This window comes from Leiobunum rupestre, chromosome 4, assembly GCF_980474605.1.
Source record: "Leiobunum rupestre chromosome 4, qqLeiRupe1.1.hap1, whole genome shotgun sequence".
NCBI classification, from domain to species: domain Eukaryota; kingdom Metazoa; phylum Arthropoda; class Arachnida; order Opiliones; family Sclerosomatidae; genus Leiobunum; species Leiobunum rupestre.
The window spans coordinates 37,897,552-37,923,648 of NC_143387.1; the positions used below are offsets into that span (position 1 = coordinate 37,897,552).

Genomic DNA, 26,097 nt, shown 5'->3' on the forward strand with positions numbered 1-26,097 from the left:
AATTAACAAGAATTTCAAAACAATTAACAAGAATTTCAAAACAATTAACGATAATTTTAAAACAATTAATTAACAAGAATTTCAAAACAATTAACGATAGTTTTAAAACAATTAACGATAATTTTAAAACAATTAACGATAATTTTAAAACAATTAACGATAATTTTAAAACAATTAACGATAATTTTAAAACAATTAACGAAAAACTAACAAGATGTTATCAAATAAATTTAAAATAATTAAACAAAATATTATGTAATAAAGGAAATAATTATTGGTGCTTGTTTTGAAATTTAGAGTTAGGACTCAATTATTTCTTTGTAAAAGTAATTGTGATAGGAAAGAAAATGTTTTCTAACGATCCATCCCCTTTCCGCGAAATGGGTGTCAAATGTTGTCTTTTCTCCGCATCTTCTCAGCATCCTTTTTGATATTCTGGTAACTCGACGTATTAAGGGAGAAAATGTCAAAATTTATTAAAAGGTTTATCGCAGCGCCATCTGTTTCGCTCTTAGGGAACGTAATTTAGTTAATACTTTTGAGAACTCGGCCACACCCTGATTTTTAAGAGCCATTTGAAAGTTAACGGCAAACCTATTTTAAATTTGAAAGCTTCGACTCTGGATTTCTAAAATTTCTGGGCGAAAAAATTCGAAACGGTTCATTTGGTGAGAAAGTGGATATTAGAAAATCTCGTTAAGAAATTAATTGAAATTGACTTATAAATAGCGTCTGGGGGTTGAAAGAGTCTATATTTCCCGGGATTATGAAGTGCGAAAATCCTTTAGAGGGGGCTTTACGCGTTTCAAAGTCAGCCGCAGGCGTTGCCCTCGGGCAAACAGATTTAAAGCTCCGGTAGCGGCGGTCCCTCTGATACCGGCGTTGTCTTTCGAGCCTCGTCTTCAAACGAAGACTTTGGCCGCGGTAGAGACGACAAAGCGAACGAAGGGGCTGCTCTTTTCACGGATAGATGGCGCGAGTGTCGGCGGCGGTGCGGGCAAAGGCCGGCCCCGTAAGTGATCTCATTACCGCCACCGGCCCTAATTAAGCGGCCGGAATATAAAGGCGGCCGGCGAATGCGCCAACATTAAAAGCCCGAATCGAAAGTTAAGCTTTATTAGCGGCACCGTTCTCTAAACCCGCGCCACCCCACCCCCCGCCAAGATTCTCTTTTATTTCGGACGCGTTAATGGGCTTAAGGGAAGAGTGGGTGCTCGTATATCCCGGCCACTGCACCCTTTATTGGTCGCTCGCGTTCACTTTTCAATTTCGTAAATGGAATTAGCGATATAGAGTGACATCGGGCTGGCGCTGTAGACTTTCGATATTAATTTTTCAGTTTATCTCTGTTGCTGAAACACGGGCGGCCGCTCGGATGTAATGGGCCCCAATTGAATTAAGGCACCGTTATTTCGTTTATATTTAATGTCTTTGTGTCGTCTCCTAATGAACTAGCTACTAGTCTCTCCAGAAACACCAGCGCGAGTCGTATTAGCGGCCAACGCGCGCCTGAGCACGTCTTTCCTCAGTTTGCCGTTGTTTCTCGGCCGTATCGAGCCAGGAACTCTGGCAAGAAAGTTTCCCGAAATTTATCTTCCGAGAGTCGCTGATATGTGTTTCCTCCGGTTCCCGAAATTGTCTTTTACTCGTTTCTAAAACTGATCTTGTTTGGCAGTTTCGCGAGATAGTTCTCGAGTTATTTTTACCAACCGTTGTTTGGACTTCGGACAAAACTTAAAGGAAACTTTCTTGATAATTGGTCCAATTTAAAAAAATATTTAGGTTTCATCAAGAACTGATTTATACGTTGAGACTAAAGGTGGACATCATGGACGAAATTTGCGTCAGTATTAGGGAAACAATTATTTAAGTAGTTTAAACATATCGAAATTAAAACTAATATGACCCCCTTCAAAAAGGTAATGAATAATGATAATTTGAAAACCATAATTTTTTCAAAGTTTAATAATATTATATATAGTCCATAGTTTCATATTTGTTTGGGGCTGATCTGTTAGTAATGTAAAAATTAATTTTTCAGTCTATGTTTTCGCGCGAGTATAGCGGCGAATATGTATTTATTTTTCGCTGCTAGAGGCTGATGCGTTACGAATAATAAATAAATAAACAGACGTAAGCCCAAATTCTCTTCCACTATATGTTCATAAATTCAAGCTTGCCGAAGTTTTACAAAGGATACCTTCGTAACCGAAGCGTAAACGGAGTGAATGGAATTATTGTATGTCTAAGAGACGGGTGGGAATTCCGAAACTTCGCATCGAGGTGTTCGCGGGGCTGCTGCAAAGCGAAAACGTGAGTACGTGACTACAGAATCTGGGATATTTTTGGGTATAAAAATGTTTATCTCGACGATAGAGCGAGTAGATCACTAACGATGGCCCCGTATTTGACCAATTTTGCGAAATCGCTTCGATAAGAATGGAAGAGTTTGGCCGCCAGGGAAAAAGTCTAACAATCGTCGAAGGCGGGTGCTGCGGGGAAGAAGCCCTCTCTTCCATTTTGAGGAGAAAGGGAGAAGGGCTAATGAAAAATGTATCGGTATTTCCACCCCCCTCTGCGTTCCAGATAAGGGCTTACAAAGTTTGTTTCGCTGACTCGACTGCGCTTTCTCGAAGAAAACAAAGTTTCCGATAATAATCAAAACTTCCGGCTGAGCCCACGCTGGAAGCCGCTGCCTTTAAAACCTTTCGATTTCGATCTCGCTGTAAAGATCCTCGGGGACCTAATTATAACTTTTAAATAAATAACTTTTAAACTATTTATAATGTTTGTAATAAAATTTAGGTTTCTTTGTTTAAATAAAATTTTAATAAATGTATGGACAGTATAAATTTTAGATTAACTTTGCTGTAATTAAAAGTTAACATAACGGGTGATAAACGATAGTTACGAATAGATAATGATGCTAATATTAATATTTTATCGTAAGTTTATAACGTATTCACGCGGTGTTATGGTATAGTTTACTTATATTAGTTTTAGTCGTAAATGAAATGACTCATCACTCGAAATTAAATAGGTAGATTAAAAAGGTGAGAGGTGTAAATTTTCACTTACAAATTTGAAAATTTTGGCGAGTGTCCACGTAGTTCTACGAAACTTATATTATCGGATAGTACATTTCATTTATAACTAACGCGTTATTAATAGCGATGTTTTAGCTCGTTTTCGCTCCGTCGGGCTTTTTCGAATTACGCGGGGATCGAACCATCCCCGGCGCTAAACGGGGAACCCTTACACAACGGCGCGTTACTAATCGTATACTACTTAATTCTCTCTATTTAGCTTGGCGCGAAGATTGCCCCTAGTAGTAAATTTACGGTCGCTTAGACGTAAGCCGAATCCAATCTTTAAGCGCGAAAAAAAAGGACGCGAAGAGATTGACGCTCATTCGAACGAGGGTGCGCTATAGGTGGGAGCCCGTTTCTCTTTCTGGTCCGCGTCGTTTTCGCCTTTTCTCTTTTCGGTCCGCGTTCCAGCTTCCCTTCGAATAATCCGCTGGCGTTCATTTCGAGTCGCGTTAGACCTCTACCGGCGGCGCCATTCGCATCAGCGACCCTCATCGAATTTACCATTTGGCCCGAGGGTCTACCGCGCCGCTATATACTGGTCAGCCATCCACAAATCGAGGCCCCGCTCGCCCTACAGCTACGAGGAGTCGTTCCGCTACTTCTGTCCAACCAGTGATAAAATTAAATTCCCTCTTCGCTAACTTCGCTAAACGAGCCCAGGTCGCTTGATGAGTGGGGAGCCCTTCTAGGTTTTTGGCCCGGAAGAGAGAAATGCGAAGGGGAAGAACAACAAATAGAACCCACTCCCCCATTCAACCGGGACCCACTTCGACTGCTCCAACGTGTACTAAGCCTTGGAATATTTAGCCCTCGACCCTCGAGCGCCTTTCGGAATCGGGATAAATTTGAGAGTTTCGCTATTACAAATCTATTTCTCTGGTCTATTTGTGTACGTTTTGCTAGTGTAAAGTGAACGTAAAAAAAGATTGAATCTGATTTAAGTGCTAAGAACAACAAATTGTAACCCGAAAGAATCGGGTCGCGGGTGGAACATCCTCAGAAAAATAAGAAATAAATGAGACCCATTAATTATCAATTAATTAATGGTTCCGAAGGTTGGATTGCAAATTTGGTTCATATTTCCGTAAAATGGAATATTTCAATGTCTATCAAATAGCCTGATCTATAACCTTTCGTCAAGGTGTCGCTATAGAGACGCGCGATCGAAGGTACAAAATGCGTAGAGGCCCACTCTCAACACGTTCTTATCCCGAACCTAAAAGGGTTTGGGGATTACGTCATTCTTTTCTTTTAATATTATTTTATGTAAATCGAAGTTTTATTCCTCGAAACATCTGGTTGTAGGTTTTGACGCGATAAGCTTTTAAAATAAGTGGAAATTGTTCTCCAACTAGGACAGACAAATCCTCGAGAAAAGCTTTCGTAATATTCCTAGTATACAGATAGCGCGAGGATTTCATCCAGGCAGAGGAGCAAAGTCAAATCTCTTTTCTTCTTCTTTAAAACCGTTGCTGTTTGAGCACGGGGGGGGGGGGGGGGGGGCAACCCATTTGGGAAAACGCGAGACCGTCTGTTGATAGTCGTCCGCTCGAATGGTCTCCCACCACTCTCGGAAATAAGTAATTTCAAAACCGTTATAGAGTTAAATGAGCAAATATCCCGCAGGCTGGATTCTTGACACGACTGACTGACGTTTCTATGTCACTCATCTTCGCGATAAGAACTTCCCGGAGTGAAAAAAAAAGATTGTCTTTCGACAGAAACCGTAAATCGAAATTAGGTCAGGGACAACTTCGCTTTGAATATAATTAGAATAACGCGGCTTATTCATTAACGAAATTTATAATACCTGTATTGAAAATCGCATTTTGTATAATCAAACTAATAAGAATTATTAGATGCTTCCGCGAAATGAGAGTAGGATGGTCTAATGAAAATGGTCGCTGGACTAATGATATATTTACGACTTCGTTCCGACCTTTAATTTGCATAAATTAGCACGAAAATGAATTAAATTTGAAGTAACGCGGGTGTAACTCGATTTGGGTTCCGGGGCGACACTGTTTAATACGAAAGCGTATAGCAGTTCCCAATTTAACGACGTAAATTGACACTCGAACAATTTTTGTTGGAACATAAGCGATTGGACCAAAGCTTCGATCGTAGGCCTATTAGTAAGGAGAAGGCGTTTAAAATTTCCATTATTGTTCTCTATCGATTCGGTTTTATTTTTAGTCTTAAAGAAGAGACTTTATAGGTAAAATATATATCCACCCTCATGGTCCTCTCATTCTTTTGTTGTATCGGAGAGTTACGGTGAAAATTCCAAAAATCGGCAATCAATGGAATGTTTTTCGCGTTTTCTTTTCGAAGAAAAATACAATACGAATGCGAGTACCGTCGAGTCTGAAGTAAGAAAAATAGCGCGAGATCGTTGATACAGCTCGAAAATGGTGAAATGCTATTGTAATACGCCGTTAAAAAAGAACGAGTTTCGGAAGATCGTATCTCTCGCAAACTGCGACGTTTCATGCCCCGAAAAGAATGTCATTCATTATCCGTTATTTTATTTTACGTCGTCATTTGCAATGAAATACAATTTATAGTAAAATTTCGCTCCTTTTGTTGTCCGTAGACGTTGAATTTAATTTATTACTATTACTCTTATATACGAGTTTAAAAAAAATTGTGTTAAAATAGGTATTTTAGATGATTTATGAACTCTCGATTCAATGGAATAAAGTTTTGGATTCTACGAATGCTTTTGAAATGAGACAGTGTTGGTTTGGGATAACTGATAAAAACTTGGTGCCATTAAATGTGCTGAAATAAACCCCCTTGGAATCTTGTAGGTGTGTCAATGTAACTTTATTCCGTACAATCTGCGCGCGTACACGTTCACCCGTCTACTAACAATGTTTATTAGTTAATTATTATAATTAACCAGCGCATTGGACTTATTTGCATTGAAATCGTATTCCTATTAGCTCGTACGAATAAATTAACTACAGCGCTTTCCTAAACAGCATTTGTTTATTCAGCATTTTCGAAAACAGCGTTTTTCAAATCAGCGTTTTGTCATAACAGCGCTTGGTCCTAACTGCGTTTCTTTACATAGAATTTCCCAAAATAACAAATTGTTCAAACGGCGCTTTGTCATAACGGCGGTTCTCTAAACCTCATTTTGTCGAAACAGCGTTTCCCAAAACCGCGCTGCTTTCTATAGCAAAACGGTGCCTACGCGCCTACGGCGTGCCCGGCTAACCTAACCGTTGCGCGCTCCGCGCGCTAGCCTTGAGATAACTCCCTATATATATCGAAAATTCCCCGTAGCCGAAGAAATCGCTGTCTTGACCAAAACCGCGGTTTCAAAATCGCTAATTTGAGAAACGCTATATTCAGAAACGCTGTTTATGGAAAAAGCTGTTTTGACAAACCGTTCTACTGAGAAACGCTTAACCAAAAAACGCTGTTTTAACAAAGCGCCGTACGCTAGGCACGATACCATCCAAAGAGACAGGAGAATCGAAGACTGGAAATATTATGTCGTAGTAAAAACTGTGGACTGTAGGACCTTTGTAACATCGCGATTTAAAAATGTTTTCCCAATGTATGCTAAATTAATCCTACCGTAAAAGTTTACTAGCGCGTAGACTAAATTTAGAGACTGATAGAGTTTGTAATCTTCAAAATTAAATTTTATTTTCTTATCTATATTCGCAAACACAATGTACTAGCCGTAAATAAAATTGTAGCTCTGGCAAATCGAAAACGGGGAATATTTTTCGAACTCGCCTCTAGCGCTTTCTTTAAAGTTTATGGGAAACAGCTTCCAGCAATAAAAGAAATGGGAATTTGTACTTGTATACGAGCGATACGTAGAAGCGGTTCTTTTCGCTCTTTGCATTCTTCATTTTTTTATTTTCTGGATGCACTATTCGTCGGCGGTGGCGGCGCCAAACGAAAAAAGAAGGGATACGAAAACAAAGGCGAGCAGTAACGGTTTCTTCTTCCGCGAAACACTTTTTTCGCTATCTCTCTCTCTCTCTCTCTCTCTGCGCGTCTTGAGGGGGGAAAAACACTGAATTTGAATCCATTTATTTAAAGCAAAGTAACGCTTTTTTTACTGTACTCGTAAAAGCGGCTATCTTCTGGGCAATTAAGCCAGCGAAAATTATTGTTTACCGTTAGAAAAGGCTTTTTGATCGAGAAAGTGGTTTTCTTGAGATGAGTTCTTACTTTTTACCTTCGAAAAGTGAGGTTGCGCGGAGCTCTCTTGACGTACGCTATATTTAAGCTTATGTTAATACGGAGAATTGCGAAAATTTACATTAGGGATTTTTTTTAATAATTTTCCATTAGCCGTTGAAATCTTTGAGCGGATTAGCAGCGCGCCCGGAATTTTCTCGTTCGCGAGAAATGTTTTTTAGCATAAACCAAATAAAGAACGGAAAATATTATACGTAAGTAAGTATTTCCCGAATATATTCAGATTTGACGTGAATTTGACTTTCAAAGGTTTTAAAAGCGGCCGTCATGGAAATGTGGGTACTTAGAGCCGACTCGGCTCTCGTGCCCGAAACGACCACGAGACGGAAGAAAAATTTCCCATTGAGATTTTATATCGGTAAAGTCCCGAATAAAAAATACCCTATAAATATTTTGATGAGAAACCCGAGGTCCAACGTCGGAAATACGTAAGCCTACCATACGCCAGTCGTCAGAGTTAAAAAGACACCTTTATCAGTAAAAGAACTACGCGTAGAGGACAATCGGTTTGGACTTGAGGCTCGGGATACCGAGGATTTGCTTTTATTAACTTTTACGATCTCTTCTACATTTTTTTATTCTTAAACGAGGGACTAACTTTGGAAACGCCAGTTTAAATGGTGCTACCTCGTGGGAGCCCCTCTTTTAAACCATTTCCAGTGGCTTTAAAAACGCGGGTGAAACGCGTAAATCTCCGTGAATTGTAAATACAAGCGATACCAGGGTATTAAATATACATCAATGAGAAAGATGGGGTAAACCTCGGACCCCGCATCCCTTGATTCCCTTCCTAGTAAGGTTTATAAATTGGTTATATCTTTATACGCGCTAAAGAACGTTTCTGTGTAGAGAATTGGGGATTTCCGCGGCCGACTTTCTTTCGATGAGACGTTTAACGTCCTTATCCCTCGAGAGAAATGAGACAAGAAGTGTGCGAAAGAAATAGCTTGTTTTTTTAAAGCGGGCCTCGAAGTTGCTAAGAACTCCTGGCGAAAAAACCCTGACGTTTGCGTAGTTGGTACGGTTTCAAATATACCGGCGCGGTGTCGTATATCGCAAACCCGGAACTTTTTTTTCGCCGACTCTATTACCATCTCTCGGGGCACCAGAATTTACAAACGCCATTATATAAACGCTTTTTATTGATCTCAACGTACTTTGTACGGTGTTTGGGAGATGTAAGAGAAAAACCTTTTGAAAAAATAATCCCGCGTAGAGATCGCGGAATTTGCGCCTTTGCGAGATTGTGAAAAAAAGTTGCTTATCCCATATTAAACTATGTCTTTAAAGAGGAGTTTTAAATGTTTAATTTGTTTAATTAATATTTGAAATCAGAGCGGTCTTAGTAATAATAATCAGCTATGCTAATAACCAAGGCCTAAGTCATCGAGCGTCTTTTATAGTCATTAATTCAGGTGGCCGGGTTACAATGCGTAGGAGGGTGGTGGCAAGCCCTGCATGCCACGAGATCGAGCCAACAGCTCCCTACATTAACTATTACCGTTAACCTCGACAAGTTATTATGGAAGGGGAAACCAAAGAACTCGGGGGAAAACCCCTTAAACCAGTGGGGAGAGAACTTGCAAACTCAACGCGGAAGGAGTCGTTCCGAGTTTTCACCCACAAGCTGGGATCGAACCCGGCTCCTCTTGCTGCGAGGCGAAAGTGCTAACCACTCCGCCACCCCACTTTGCTAAATACTATTGAACAATTTTTCTTTTAATCGAATTTAAAGAGCATCTAACATTTCTGAAACTAAAACTCTGAAACTAAAACTATTTTGTAGACTGTTTATCCAAAACAAAGTAAATCCCTTCGCTGCCCAATTTAAGAAGTCCATTCGCTTCGACTCCGAGGCAATCGTCAAATGTAAAGATTTTGTTTTTCCAATTTTATTATTTCAACAAATTTTTTATTTTTCGGAATCCGGTACTAATGTACTTTATCTCCAAAAACTATTTCCCAGGACATTATCATTTACTTTCATATTGGCAAATCCTGGCAATAATCGTAGGCGGTAGAACTGTTACATAACCAAACTACCATCCAAACAGTTCGTTGCGCGTTTGTACCACGAATACCATTTGGCAATATTTTGATTGTGGAATATTCGAAACGGGTAGAAACCAAGATGAAGATGGCGCTCGCGAATTACTCGGGCTTTGGCGAGCGCTTTTTGATTTTTCTAAATATTTTCGGTCGGTGTCGTTTGGAAAGGCTTCCGACTCCCAGTCCAATAACGGCGAATTCTCTGACCTCACATGCTTCATATTTGGAAATAGGTCCGGAAGGATCCAATGGCCGTAATATTTTCTTTTCGTTATTTTCGTCGAACCGTGACGGGGGCCAAAGGACAGAGAGAGAAGGGACAGGGACACACGCTGCCGTAGAAACAAAAGAGCTTCTCGCCATAAATATGTCGCCTCGGAGAGTGCAAACATACATTTCGATAATTCCAGCCGTATTTCTCGCGGGCCGCGGCTTTATTTAGACTTTCTTCGATGTAATCCCGGGCCATGCCACCACGAAAATCGATACGTCGAGGCACGTCCCGCGGGAGCCTAACTCCTCTTCGATATATACGGCCCGGAGCGCAACTTTTGAAAGAACCAACGAAAGATTTTTATATATATATATATATATATATATATATATATATATATATATATATATATATATATATGTATATATATATATATGTATATATATATATATATATATATATATATATATATATATATATATATATATATATATTACACCGTATATATATATATATATATATACGGTGTAATAAAAATAAAGGGTACGTGAAATGAGAAATGTCTTCTTCGTTAATAAATTTACGTCCCACAAGATCGCGATATTGATCTCGTATACCAAAATATAGGTTGCTTCGTGGCGAGAATTGCAGATCTGAAGACAACAATTTAGTGGTATTTTGCCCGAAGATAGTGTCGAAGTTTCAACTGGAACTTATAGGCAAACACTCTCAAGTAGGGGCGTAGGAACCGGGAAATTTTTAAATTTCCCAACCCCCAAACGTACGGTTTTAAGTGATAATTAAATAATTTTGCAGTTTTTAGTGAAGTTTGTAGAAAATGGTTTTATTTCACTACCAAAAACGAATATTGTTTATTTTTGTGTAATAATATTATATGAAGTTTGTAAAATCTAATATAATGTTTTGAAATTCCGTATTAAAAAGGCAATAAATATTTGGGACGGTCCAAAAATATCAAACCTTAGGTGTTTTTATTTCTCCGAAAGGCCTCATTTTCAGAATACTGGGGGTTCTGACCCATTTTACCATCCCCCCTGACTCAGAAACCTTGCTACGCCCCTTCCACGAAACGATGAAGACCTAAATGAAACCGTTCGGATGCTAAAAGGATTAGCTTCATTAGTATTTAATTGTCTAAAATCGTAATAAAAGAGATTAGCTTATAAAATAGACTCGCAGAAAAAAAGGATTAAAATTTAATGTTCAGTTATTTCAATTTGAATAAATTTTAGAAATGACGTAATGCAGCTGCGCCACCTAACGCTACTGGCGAGAAATGCGGATACCTCTAATCTAAGATAAATCGTGTTTTTTCTTTTTTCCACTTCTCGCTGCGTATTATAATTCTACAGCCATCCGCTATCCATTTCTGTCGCTAGGAGTAGGCCACTCAAGGAAAATGGGGGTCACAAAGGTTTTGGCGGAGGATGCGTGAGCTTTTGCGTTTTAGCTAATTGTGGGTGGAGTACTGATTTACTTATTACAAATTATATATCATTTTAAAGATAAAAAAACTTCCCTATCGTTTTTCATATAAAGAAAGAACAGTCAAATTTTAATGACCTCTGTAATATGTGTTAGATCACCACAATTTTCTTTATTTCTTGAACAGGTTTCGAGGAAGTCCGATGTGCCTGCAGAAAAACGCGACCGCTTTGGGTTTGAAGGGATCGGCGCACGAAAATTTCAGCAAAGACCACCTTGTGTATCCAGACCAGTCTACCGACGCTATCGTCTATGTAACGGTAAGTTACTCTTATTTAGCAATATCATGTATCGTTGTAATGCAGGCACGCTCGTACGCGAGGTGGACATATTTCAGGCACTGTTTTTCTTCGGGTAATCACGAGGCCCATACATTTCCTGACAACCTAAATACTTAACGTATAACTGATTGCTGAAACATAATGCGCGGGAAAAGTTTTTTCGTTTTTTGCCCAAGTTCATTTTCGGATACCGATAATTTTGGGACGCGTAAACTAGGAGTTTCAAAGTTCCAAATAGGGAATATCGGAAAAACGATAAAAGTCCAATTTTAGGGAATACGGCGAATATTTCGAGTCTTATCTATAAATATTAAAGAACGAACACGGCGAAAGAGTAAGGCGCGATAAACTGCCAGGTCCCAGGGCAAAAATAGCCCTTACTGCCCTCTAAAATAAGGGTAGCAATAAAGAAGAACCGGCGTCAAGACGCGCGCGGCGTGACATTTCGACGTGTACTACATTCTCTTTTATCATTCGCGGCAGTATTCTTAGACGCCAATTGGCGCTCCGGCACGCGCCCTCCGAAACTTTTAACGCTTTTGACTAAAGGGGGTAGGGGGGGGGGTGGTGAAAGGTCCTTTATTTTTACTCGCTGGTCGTTTTGCCGCCACTCCGTCATTTTTGGGAAAATAGTGTAAGCGCGTAAAAGGGTTTTTGGGGGATCCAAAGTTTACTCTTTTTTTTCTCTCACGAAGAGATACAATTTTATCTCTTCTCCGAGTCTTTACTCGGTGTCGTCTGCAACTGACAGGGTGCCAAGCCCCATCAGAAAATGCTGATGGCTAAAGCGCATAGCAAACTCGCGGCCATAGAGAGAAAAGTTCCCCGAGAGCGTATACTTACGAGTTTGGCTTGTCAAACGGAAAGGCGCGTTTTCGCGTGCCTGGCCGTGTGTGTACGCGCCCCGAGCGACGAGTGTCCCGAAGCCGACATTCAGGGACTCGCTCAGGAAAGAGATTTCTCTCTTTGACGAGTGTTTAGAAAATATGGCCCCGACCAATTGCCGACACGCGTATTTCCAGATCCGATCGATGTCTCTTATAGCTTTACAAAGAAACGCGATAACATGTCGAAAATGTTTCAGTTTATTACGTACCAAAATCAATGCGTGATAAATAATGCTTTATCCTTGACCAACCAATATTTTATTTTTAATCATTCGAATAGTTGTTTTCGTATAGAATTCTGGTTCTTCCGTGTTTACGTTTTTACTCTTATAAAAGTAAAAAGCGGAAACGTAATAAATAACTAGGTATACCCTTGGCACCACCGTCCTTAGGCCGAAGTCATCGAGCGACTTTTAAATGCTATTAATTCGAGGGGCCGCGTAGGAGGGTCGTGGCAAGCCCTTCATGCCACGTGAGCCAACGGCTCCCTACACTAACTATTACGGTAAACCTCGACCAGTTTTTATGGTAAGGGGCATACTGCTGTTTGAATTAATCTGCGAAGAAACAAGAAGATATACTTGGGTTTGTGTAGAAAATAGAAACATTTGTATACTTCGACATTTATATTTTTAATGTTATGGAAACCCCTATAATGAGTCTCTCATACACAGACTCTCAGCTTATAATAATAATAATCAGCTAGGCTAATACCCAAGGCACTACCTTAGGCCTAAGTCATCAAGCGACTTTTGAAGCCATTAATTCAGGTGGCCGGGTTAAATAGCGTGCTACGCGAGCCAACAGCTCCCTATACTAACTACTACCGTTAACCTGTACAAGTTTTTATGGAAGGGGAAACCGAAGAGCACGGGGAAATACCCCTTAAACCAGTGGGGAGAGAACTTGCAAACTCGACGCGTAAGGAGTAGTTCCGAGTTTTCACCCAGTGCCACAAGGTGGGAACCGTGGGATCGAGCCCGGCTCCTCTTACTGCGAGGCGAAAGTGCTAACCACTCCGCCACCCCACCTTGATACTTCTTTTTATATATAGGATAAGAGTTTCGTACAATTTTAAACAAAATTGTGATTCTTGGTCTGTTGAGGGAGATAAATCTTGATATTCCTAACCTCGTTTTCTTTTGTACATTTCGAACGCGGGAAGAGAGTATTAGCTAGTTCTTGAACTGGTATTAGGACAATGTAGGTTTCGTTTTACGAAACTATAAATTCTAGCGGCATTAGCATTTCATTCCACATGGCCTTTAAAATGTCTTACCAGGTGTCGTTGATTACGTTTCTCAGATACCCCCGTAAATTAAAAACTTCTTCGGATAGTTTTCATAATTGTATGATGCTCTTACATTTAAATAACAGCGCCTTATGGCCATTTCAATTATAGGATATAATTTTAATACGACGTCGTTTTTCTCTCAATAACAGTTTGCAAGAATTATTTAACAAAAAGCGTTATTTTATCTGAGAGTTTCCCCCCAAAATAGTCCTACATTTAGAACCAAAATTAGATACGCAAAGTACCAGTAGATCAGATCAAGCCATCGTTTCGTGGAAAAACGCATTGTAAATTATCCTCGTACCTGAAGTGCACGAACAATATTACGGGAAATTAACACCTCGGTTTTAAACCCCAGGACAGAAATATCCTCGTCTCCATACATTCATCTCCAGGTAAATATTTGTTGGAATAAGTATTTAAAAAAATAGTAAATTTTCTGGTTGGAATAATAATTTAACAAAATACTAAATACGTTTTCGATGAGTATTTAAAGTAAAATATTTTATTTCGGTATTTTAAAATACAAAATATTGTGTAAGTCTATTCCAAATTTCAGAAAAACTATTTTTACTGCTTTAAATCTACGCAACTCTCTTAAATCTGAAGAAGAGGGCTCTTCCCGATATCTAAGGCATTATAAATAGATGAAACCGTTTCAGGTTTTGTAAAAACAAAATATTCATTTGTTTGGGTTTCATTTTCAAGGGTAATATTTTTTCTATTTTCGTAATTGAACATCGTAGGACTTCTAGAAAACTGTCTCTAACAGAATCTCTTTCTTTATTCGGAACCCACTTAAGTTTGAATTTGAAGTGGGCTACGGAAATGGGAAAAATATGACTCTCAGATGAAAATAACAATTTTTTTTTCCAAACTACTCTAATATAGCTCGAAGGTAATCTCAGTGCAAGCGAGTAAATTGGATTTTCAAAAAGCTTATTTTTACTTGTTAATATAGTTAGCATTAGTGAGCCCAATAAACTATATTTTAATCTTGTAAACGGTACAGTGCCGCTTTTTTCCAGGGGCGTAATTTCAGGATTTTTCAGGAGGGGACAGAAAACAATTTTTCAAAACGCAAAAACGCGTCAAATTTAATTTTTTTTTGGATTTTTAATGAAAATAGTTATTGCATAATTGCTAGTGATTTTCAAGATAATCGACATAACAAAACTAATTACTAAGATATTACTTATCCTTCATACAATTCTGAGTTGGTATTAGAAAAATTCGTGAACCTTTTTAGCTCATAAAAATTCCCCCTTGCCCCACCCAAATGACGCCCCTGTCAATTTTCCACGACTTTATGGAAATTTAAGCACTAGAGAGCACCAATCAATTCCCCAAGTTTGAAAAGTATAATTTCATTGTGCCAGCATTTCATATTTTCATAATTTTTAGCTACTTAGAAATTTTCCATTTGTTTTAACACTCAGGGTATTTATCTTTTGATTTTTACAAGTTCTTTTAGCCAGATTAAACCCAGTGACGTCATTTCATGGGATTTTTCAGGAGGAGGCAACTCTTGAATATCCGAGGGTCTGGGAAAACTGATTTTTTTTTACAAGGGAAAAAAACGCGTCAAATTTAATATTTTTGGACTATAAATCGAAATAGTTATTGCGTAATTCAGGATAATAGACTGAACCAAACATTTTACCATCTTGGGGAAATGCCCACCCAAATGCCGTCCCTGTTTTGTTCTAATAACCTCATTAATGCATCAAAAAAAGATTTTCTCAGCAACATCTAATCCTTTAGCGCTTTGACTTGTTAAATTCAACAATTTTCTTCACAACATCTGATCCTTTAGCGCTTCGACTTGTTATGGAGAATGTAACAGAATATTTATCCCAGTAACAATTTATTGTTGCTCCGGGTACTCGCATAACTGACACTATTGGGGTTAGCGAGATAGTTACTTTTACTTAGCTCAAAAATCTTAGGGATGTGTTTCGGCTTAGCTACTAAGGAAATAAAACTATTCATTGAGAATTGCCATAGGTAAAATTTAATAGTTGACTCCGGAAATTAATTTCAGTAAACAAAACAAGAAATGGCGCAAAGGCCGTGAAAAGGTTATACATTCAAGTATATAGCAAATTAACCCGTAGGGTTAATGCCAGAGGCATATAAAAATGGTAACTTGACCAAAATACTAAAATAACATATTTACGAAAACAACACTAACAATGTTCTACGCCCGAAGGCCATTGGAAGTTTTTGGGTGCCGTATTATCGGCTTATAACCCGGTTGCAGACCGCTAACCATAAATTGTGGTTAACGCGGAAGTAGCGACGAATCGCCATTACGAGTTAAAGTTATACTCAAGTGAAATTAAAGGGTGCGTCCAACGAGGTAGTCCGTCGAGGGGGAGGATCGTCGGCTCCTGTTATCGCGGACCGCACATAGTTAGAGTTGGCGTCGAGGAACCGCTACCGAGAAGCACCGGTGAACACTTCGATGTCTTTATTTTAACTTTATTTTGGAGCGGTTGGTCGGTCTCTCTTGGAGAGAGAGAGAGAGAGAGACTCCAACTTCTTCCGCTTCTATTTCTAGTTGTCGTTCTCGTTCTCTAAATCACTGACTTCTGGTTTTAATCAAAAGGGGGCCGTGACCTATTTCATCCGGATCGGATATAGTGTCACTTGGACCCAATAACCTCTTGGCATCCATATTTAAATTGCCCAATAGGCCGAGGCGGGATGTACCAAGTCTAATGACCAAGGGGGTACTTAGTCTTGATTACCCCCAGGGTCAGAGGTCGGGACACTTTCGCTGGAAGTCGTTAAGTCCCGCTCACCACGCGCAAGATCCAAGGTCAGAGACCATAAATAACCACTTTAACTTTGACACATTCAATTTTTAAAAGTAATATAACAAAAAATACTTTAACATGAAAGCATCGACACCGATGCACACATTACTGGTTTTATGGCAATTCTCAATTCTTGGAATAATAGTTCGAAATGAATAATGAAACTAAGGAACTTTATGGGACTAACATTTGGGAACGGGCGGCTTATGACAATGCCTCAAAAGAAAAACAGGGGAAGGACTATCGGACCAACGACCAAAACGGGGTCGGGAATAGAGACTATGCGCACTAGTCTTCTAAACCAATTTGGGGACGACTCTGCTACAGTGCCTGGGGGCACCTTCGCGGAGACCAATTGAGAATATAATAATCGTCAGAAAGAACGGCCAGCATTAAAACTCAGGAAAGATATTTTAAACGAAACTTAAGGGGGGAGAAGCGTGAGAGGGATAATTGTTACTAAGAAAAATTAACGAAAGAGCAATATATTCCAAAACTTAATATTTTTGAATTACAAGAAAATTGTCGAATTTAACAACTAATCCTTTAGCGCTTCGACTTGTTAAATTCAACAACTTACTCTACAAAAGCTGCTCCATTAGCGCTTCGAATTGTTAAATTTCTCAATTTTCCCAGATCATCTGATCCTTTAGCGCTTCGACTTGTTAAATTTCTCAATTTTATCCAGATCATCTGATTCTTTAGCGCTACGACTTGTTAAATTCAACAATTTTCTCCACAACCTCGGATCCTTTAGCGCTACGACTTGTTAAATTCAACCATTTTCTCCACAACCTCGGATCCTTTAGCGCTACGACTTGTTAAATTCAACAATTTTCTCCACAACCTCGGATCCTTTAGCGCTACGACTTGTTAAATTCAACAATTTTCTCCACAACCTCGGATCCTTTAGCGCTACGACTTGTTAAATTCAACAATTTAGCGCAAGTAGCCATTGCACTTCTAAAACCTTTTTTGTAAGTACGTTTATCCTGAATTATGCGTTATTGACATCAGTATTAGAAAGCGAATTTTAACTAGCACATATCATATGTGGATGCCAGAGGTAATCTTCTTCGTTATTTTCTGCTTCTACACATCAGTGTCCGTAACTTCGCTATAATCATCTTCGCCTTCAGTAATAGACAGGACAAACCCGCACCAGAAAATGGCCCGAAAACGTGAACAGGGAAACTTGTACACACAAAGACGTCTACATCCCTACAAGTTCCGCCGTTCGCGTTTTCCTATGCTGGCTTACTTAACCTCTCTATTATCATTGTTTTCAATTTCATTATCCAAATCGAAAGATTCAGAAATCGCAATTCTTTCTCCATTTTCCTGAAACGCGTTGACCAAATTAAATCCATTATCTGTAACAGTAAAACATATTTTCTGAATGTCTATATTGTGTCTGGAGAAAATGTTTATAAGCATTTCTGAAATTTTGTCACTTTTGTGACTGTCTTTTAATCGTTTACGGATCAAAACAACAGAGACAATGTCAATCCAATGACCAGTGACATGTGTCAGAATTTATAGCCCGGTGTACCGGTAAGATTGAAACCACACCACCGGAGGTCTATCATCAGAATGCGTCCACAAGTCCGGACAGGTGACAAAACCAGCATGGGTAGCAGAACCCTACTACTGACGGACGCACCCTCGACGCAAGCCGCTCAACTCAGCAGAAGGTGGAGCAATGGTTCGACCAGCTCGCCACTTCGCACACAGCAGTGGGATCGAGAGCGGACGCTCTGGCAACTCCGGCTGACACTCTACCTAGGAAGGTAGAGAGCCAAACCCTTTGGAAAGAGCTCCTAAAGGGGAACGACGAGCACACAGCAGCCCAAGTAACCCGGCACAGCTGGCACCGGAGATCCCGGTGGACTCCAAAAGGCCGGGAAACAGGGCCGCCGTGCCCGCATATGGAGGCCCTCCGCCCCACAGCAGGCTACCCAATCCGCCGAGGCGGCCAGTTTGCCTGTACCCTCTCCGTTAGCGTGGGCCGAAGCCGAGTATCCAGCCCACACCTAACCGAAATCAGAGGTGGAGATAGGACCATTTGGACGGAGCTAACATCTCCCAGTGCACCACTGCCCTTACGGGTTACAAGAGCCGGACCCCGAATCCCCGGTAAAGCCACCAGTTATTGCACACTCCGACCCCTTGAGGGCCAATGACCAGTGACACCCGTTAAATCTTTTTATTTGTATTCCAATATCACCTGTGGTACACTGGCTCGTTATATTCTTAATTACATGTTCTGGATTGAGCGCAATAAATTAACCTCGGAGTTTAACTCTTGTACCAATTCTTTAAATGCGCTTTTTTCCACAGGTCAACGAGAGTAAACGTCTTTTAGAATGTAGATCACGTGAGCCTATCAACGTATTCTTGATCAGTTTTAGTTTTATTTTCAGATGGTCCATGAAAGTCTAAAATTGGTTTTGGTTGTTTTCGTTTGCCAGAGGTATTATCAAATAATTTAAATCAGAATATACGTAACCTTTTGCTTTAACGTAACTACTTTAAAATTGGAATTCTCTGACGCTGAGACTTATCCATTTTAACACCATAGATAAACTGCGGGCAAAGAATGTTCTCTTCCATAAGCACAGCTCAGAATCACTTTTCCGCTAGGAAACATTTTAGTTCCTGCCAGTACAGTTAACGCGCGCATTCTCGAGTTAAACCTAGAGTATATGCATTTCGGGAAGCGAGTCGCGATTACGTGCCGATATTCAACATAATCCTACTCTTTAGTACGAGAAACGACTCACCGGAATAACGCGCCTATTCTCGCTCTGTTGAGGATTAAATTCAGAATAAAAATGGAAAAGGGTCGTAGAAATAGTAACTTATGTGGGATTATAATATGATTATTGTTAAAAATATTTCCATTTTTAAATTTTGGTATTTTGAAACCAAATACTACAAAATAGTATATAAAATAAAATACTAAATATTTGTAAAAATTATTTAAACAGAAATACTAAATATTTGTAAAAATTATTTAAACTAAAATACTAAATATTTGTAAAAATTATTTAAACAGAAATACTAAATATTTGTAAAATTTATTTAAACTAAAATACTAAATATTTATAAAAATTATTTAAACTAAAATACTAAATATTTCTAAAAATTATTTAAACTAAAATACTAAATATTTGTAAAAATTATTTAAACAAAAATACTTAATATTTCTAAAAATTATTTAAACAAAAATACTAAATATTTGTAAAAATTATTTAAACAGAAATACTAAATATTTTAAAAAAATGTAAAATAAAATACTAAATATTTTAAAAAAATATAAAATAAAATACTAATTACTTTAAAAAAATGTAAAGTAAAATACTAAATACTTTAAAAAAATGTAAAATAAAATACGAAATAATAATAATAATTTTTAACAATTATCATATTTAAAATAAAATACGGAATACTTTTAAAAAAGATTTAAAATAAAATGCTAAATAATATTTTAAATTATTTAAAATAAAATACTAAATACTTTTTTAAATATATATAAAATAAACACGAAATACTATTTACAAATATTCAAAATAAAATACTAAATACTTTTTAAAAGATATTTTAAATAAATTACTAAATACTTTAAAAAAATGTAAAATAAAATACTAAATACTTTAAAAAATGTAAAATAATATACTAAATACTTTATAAATATGTGAAATAAAATACTAAATACTTTAAAAAAATGTAAAATAAAATACTAAATACTTTAAAAAAATGTAAAATAAAATACTAAATACTTTAAAAAATGTAAAATAAAATACTAAATACTTTAAAAAAATGTAAAATAAAATACTAAATACTTTAAAAAAATGTAAAATAAAATAATAAATACTTTAAAAAAATGTAAAATAAAATAATAAATACTTTAAAAAAATGTAAAATAAAATACTAAATATTTTAAAAAAATGTAAAATAAAATACTAATTACTTTAAAAAACTGTAAAATAAAATACTAAATACTTTAAAAAAATGTAAAGTAAAATACTAAATACTTTAAAAAAATGTAAAATAAAATACTAAATTCTTTAAAAAAACGTAAAATAAAATACTAAATACTTTAAATGAATGTAAAGTAAAATACTAAATACTTTAAATGAATGTAAAGTAAAATACTAAATACTTTAAAAAATGTAAAATAAAATACGAAATAATAATAATAATAATAATTTTTAATAATTATCATATTTAAAATAAAATACAGAATACCTTTAAAAAAGATTTAAAATAAAATGCTTAATATTTTTTTTAATTATTTAAAATAAAATACTAAATACTTTTTTAAATATATTTAAAATAAACACGAAATACTATTTACAAGTATTTAAAAAAACACGAAATACTATTTACAAGTATTCAAAATAAAATACTAAATACTTTTTAAGAGATATTTTAAATAAATTACTAAATACTTTAAAAAAATGTAAAATAAAATACTAAATACTTTAAAAATGTAAAATACAATACTAAATACTTTAAAAAAATTTAAAATAAAATACTAAATACTTTAAAAAAATGTAAAATACAATACTAAATACTTTAAAAAAATTTAAAATAAAATACTAAATACTTTAAAAAAATGTAAAATAAAATACTAAATACTTTAAAAAATGTAAAATAAAATACTAAATACTTTAAAAAAATGTAAAATATAATACTAAACAGTTTAAAAAAATGTAAAATAAAATACTAAATACTTTAAAAAATGTAAAATAAAATACTAAATACTTTAAAAAAATGTTAAATAAAGTACTAAATAGTTTTAATAAAGAATTTAAAATACAAGTATTTAAAATACTAACTAACACAGCCCACCACGAATAACTAATTTCTTTTTATTGTAACTCTGTATTTACAATGGACGAGACATGAAATGACGGAAAAACATTGTGTTTGATTGTAAAGGTGCCCCTATTATAGCTACAGCTATGATGTGATTTGGAAATCGTTCTAATTTCTTTATATTTGAAATAAAATGCAAACCAACACATGAAATTTGTTAAACTTTCTAAAGGCTCACGAGTCACTTTGTTGACTTAGCCCATCAACCATTTGAAAAAAAAACAACTAATAAAAAATTATTGGATTTGATGATTTGACATTTTCAAGTAATGAAGGTAACGATTTTACCAACCTTGGAAGGTAACCAAAAAATATAAAAGACGAAGGGAATAATGGAAGAAATTCACTTGAAAACCTCCATTGTGTCCATCTCAATCAAATTACCCCATGTAAGATTTGGAGTCTAAATAAATCGAAGAAACGCAGGCACTTTCTAAACAAGTATTTCTTTTATTCGTTCTTTTACATATTAGGTTATATATATTACCTATTTCGGAATTTAAATAATTATCATCTAAAGTACGTCGCAAGGATAATAAAATTTTCTTACAAAGTAGTTCTTTTTAAAATTAAAAAAACAACTATAAAAACTAGTTTCACGATTTTGTAATTGTTTCCTCAAGTTGTGAGGTTTCGCCTTCGAAGAATATATTTTTTCAAGAATGGTGAAAAATCACATCCTGATATATAAGTATATGTATTTGTACCCCGCTGCTCCGCCTTAAGCACTACAGCGGCCACCTAAAACAACCAGCCTCGGACAAAAGTGCGCTTTGCGAAACAACGTTCGGCCAGTGAGACAGCCATTTTGACCGCCTCACATATAGCAAACAAACGCCCTCATCACGGCCCAACAAAAGGCGACACCATGGGCTGCCCGAGACCCACCCTCGCACAGCTGAGGACTAGAGTGGCTTCCTCTTCCACTGCAAACTACCCTCCTTAGTAGGTCACAGAATGACGAGTGTGGAACACCCATGAGGTTCCAGTGACCCAGCGCCCCGATCACATGACCTTGAGAGCCGGGTATGGAGCCCCCCACAGGCTCCAGTGACCCAGCGCCCCGATCACATGACCTTGAGAGCCGGGTATGGAGCCCCCCACAGGCTCCAGTGACCCCATCACACCACTAGATAGGGACAAAATATATAGTTCCAAGATTTTAGCGGGTGGAGTATGCTTAAAGCAGAAATGTAATAGAGTGAACAAAGAATATGCGCGCAGCGACCTGTTTGCCTCCTCGTTATTCCCACAAGAAAAACCACGCCCCCTGCCTTTCCCCGTGTAGTTTTTGCCCGAGTAAGGGGGGGAAGTTACTCCATGTACAATCGCATACTCTATCTCTGTTCGTATCGTTTATTCCCATTCGACCGAAATCCCATTCGACCGAATCCCATTCGACCGAATCCCATTCGACCGAATCCCATTCGACCGAATCCCATTCGACCGAAATAATTTTAAAATGTAGCCCAATTGGCGGGGTGATTTGGTATTTTATTTATAAGGTATGTACTATCGAAGATCCATGTTTAGGTTAGGTTAGGTTAGGTTAGGTTAGAGTTGGTTAAGTTTACTATTTCAGTTTTGGTTCAGTTACTTTTCTTGACTAGGTGAAGATAAAAATATAATTCATGCTCATTCCATTTTATTTTCCGCTCCATTGCAAACGACTTCAGTAACTAAATTGAAAACATAGCAAAAGCCAATTTATATAGCAGCGTTCGGTCGAATGGGACACATAAAAGCGTTCGGTCGAATGGGACACATAAAAACCGCACGTTTCGGTGGAATTTGGTCGAATGGGACACCTCAACAACCGCCTTCGGTCGAATGGGACTAAAGCGTTCGTATAGGTGGAGAATATCTGCCGGGAATCATGAAAGCGGAGGTTATAGTTGAGGCTTCATATTCTCAGTTCACCCGAATACATTCTTGGTTGAAGTTTGCGGGAGGATGATGATTTCCTGGACGCGTTTTCGATCGAATCTGAAGTGTTTCTTTCGACGCTAGATCTTGAGATTTCGCGGAGAAAGTACTTTTTTGGTAAAAGATTTAAGGCTACTGTATTGTGGTCTACTAAAAACTTCGAAAGGGCTAAAATTCATCAAGAATTCGAGTCTACGCTTCGCACGACATATTTCATTTTTAGCTATGTCATCTGTTTAAGTTTAACGGGTATCCATACCTCGAACTAGCAATGCCATATCCCCTAAGACTTCAAATGGTAATCCACAGAAATTTTATATCTGGTTTGGAAATTTGTATGAATATTTTATAATTTTGATGGAAAAAATTCGGTTGAAAATATTATTACAAATAAATCCTAATTAAGCCGAATACTAATCCAAGGCAGTCTCCACGCCGGCTGCTATCATTAAATTTCTAATTGCTTCCTGCAGACTGAAGGCTATCACGAGTGAAAATGCGTCGAACCGTTAAGATTTGGAAGTTAAAATGGCAGTACAAAGTGCACTCTTTCATTTGACATCGATTATTTTATTAGATTATTGCATAAGTAACATAATAACAATAAGTATGACAAATAACGAGATTTACAACCAAACTGATTTTCATAGTTATTGCGTAATCAAGATTTTTCTCAGCTAAGAGCCCTCTAGTGTCTAAAATATGCGAGACTTCCGCTAAGCCGAAATATCTGGTTTCCGATAGATAGGCGGAATATTAAAATGATAAAAATTAAAAAAAATTTATCGGCGCCACGAGCTCATGTTTTTTTATCACGCGTGATTCGCACGCGGGCTTCAAAACAAAACCAAAGGCCCTCGCGACTCCAGAACGTGCTCTCCGATATTAGGCTTAAATTTTTATCAAAAAGTAGTCATCCAAAACGGTAAGTCGCGAGTCCAAGTCACAGTTCGAAGAGAGTATCAGTGCCGAAAAAAAGGTTCGGTTAGAAAATTAGCATTAAAGCAATAGGAAGTGTCATACTTATTGTTATTATGTTACTTATGATTATTGGAATACCTGTACCGTAGTTTCCAGTTTGAATCAATATTGCAAATAAAATAAGGTTTCAAGGTTCGTAATCTATTTTCGATATTGTTTATTACCAGAAGTCTAAAATATATATCTTATGAGACTATATCTCCCTATACTGCTGATGTTAAACTCTCGAAACCTGTACCTTCGCAAGCTCTCGCGGATTTTTCTAAATGCTTTGTGGAAGAAAACGTAGTTCTTCATCATTTAACGAATTTTTAAAACTATTGCATCGGGAAAATGTTTTACTAATTAGTACATATCCATATGCAGTGTAATTTTAAAATTTTACCATTGTATTCTAGACCTTTCTGTGTTATCGTGACCGTTGGAAGGTTTTTTTTGCGAATGAAACGCCTAAGAAAATGGATTCCTGAATTTTAATAATATAAGGATATTCCTAAGTGCTGGAATAGGTGTTCCCATACTATACCGGAGGTCACGTGTAAATGTTTTTCCTACGTCACTAGCTATAGTGGTTTTTTTCGCCCGTTCTGGGTAATAATAATAATAATAATCAGCTAGGCTAATACCCAAGGCACCACCTTAGGCCTAAGTCATCAAGCGACTTTTGAAGCCTTTAATTCAGGTGGCCGGGTTACAATGCGTAGGAGGGTGGTGGCAAGCCCTGCATGCCACGCGATCGAGCCAACAGCTCCCTACACTAACTATTACCGTTAACCTCAACAAGTTTTGATCAGTTTAAAAAGTCTAGCCATATGACGTAATTTTACTTCAATTCTGTCTTGACGAAAAAAACGAGTTGGAGTAAGAAGGGAGTAGTTAAAGGTTAAAGGTTATTTACAAAAAGCTTGCCTCATGTGAAGAGGTCTAAACCCGTCATGTTTTCGTTTAAGCAGACGACAAAGCTAGATTACTCCTGCTACACCTCCTTTCGAGGAGGAGTAAAAAGTGTAACCTTAGAGCTCTGGAACAAGCGAACAAAAATCGGGACAGGGTAAATCTTACCCCGAGAACAGGCGAATAAAACGTTTTAGGGTAAAAAGTTTACACTTTTTGTCCTCGGACAAGCGAAAAAACCACCTAATTGAAGATAGAGAACACGCGCTCGAGTCGATCAAGATTTTGGAATTTGAAGTCCACGTGCGAAATGCGCGTGCCAATAAAGAACTAAAAAGCTTTATTTAATGGAAACACCTATTTGGAAAGTCAGGTATAACCGCGAATAAATCATTTATTACAATGCAATTTGATTTGATATATCCAATTATTAGAAATTTCGTAAACAAAAGCTTACTTCAGAAATTAAGAATCCTTAAAACTATTTTAAAAGTGTTCAAGAATAAATTTGGTTAATAATGAACGAAATTTTAGGGCACGATAACAAATCTCGAGAGATCTTTTTTTGGTAGGAAATTCTTAATTTCGGTTCACCGAAAATTGTAATTATTTTGCCGTTGGGAATTATTTATATAGTCTTGAGATAAAAGGAAAACGGCTTGATCCATTTTGTAGCGGAAAACTGTATAAATGAATTTAATAATTCATGGGAACTGAAATGGGATTGAAATAATGCTAAGATTTATTTTTATTTTGACAAAAGAATACTTCCCCAATGGAAATAAAATCCCCCGAAAGGATTTAAATGAAATTTTAGACAAATTGAACCATAAACAATCCTGCTCAATGCAAAGAGGTTCGTTTTCTCCAGTAAGCCGCGTGAGTGACACTTTAAAACAAGGAGACGAGCACTCGTTCGAAACGCTGGGACGCTATAGTAACCAGATTCGAGTTTTTCCTTCGAAAATGTCTTCGGCTTGACGAAAATAGATTTCTTCGCAGCCAAATGCAAAACCCCAGGACGGAACGCGTTTTTC

The 26,097-nt window shown here is 37.2% G+C and overlaps 1 protein-coding gene across 1 annotated transcript in view; it reads left to right on the top strand.

The window, feature by feature from the left end:
- LOC149947669 (uncharacterized) overlaps positions 1 to 26,097 on the top strand; it is a 61,479-nt gene that overhangs the window by 29,511 nt on the left and 5,871 nt on the right. Inside the window, exon 2 of the mRNA XM_090172980.1 lies at positions 11,219 to 11,351. Coding sequence (XP_090029106.1) covers positions 11,219 to 11,351 — 133 coding nt within the window. The remainder of the gene's footprint in view (positions 1 to 11,218; positions 11,352 to 26,097) is intronic.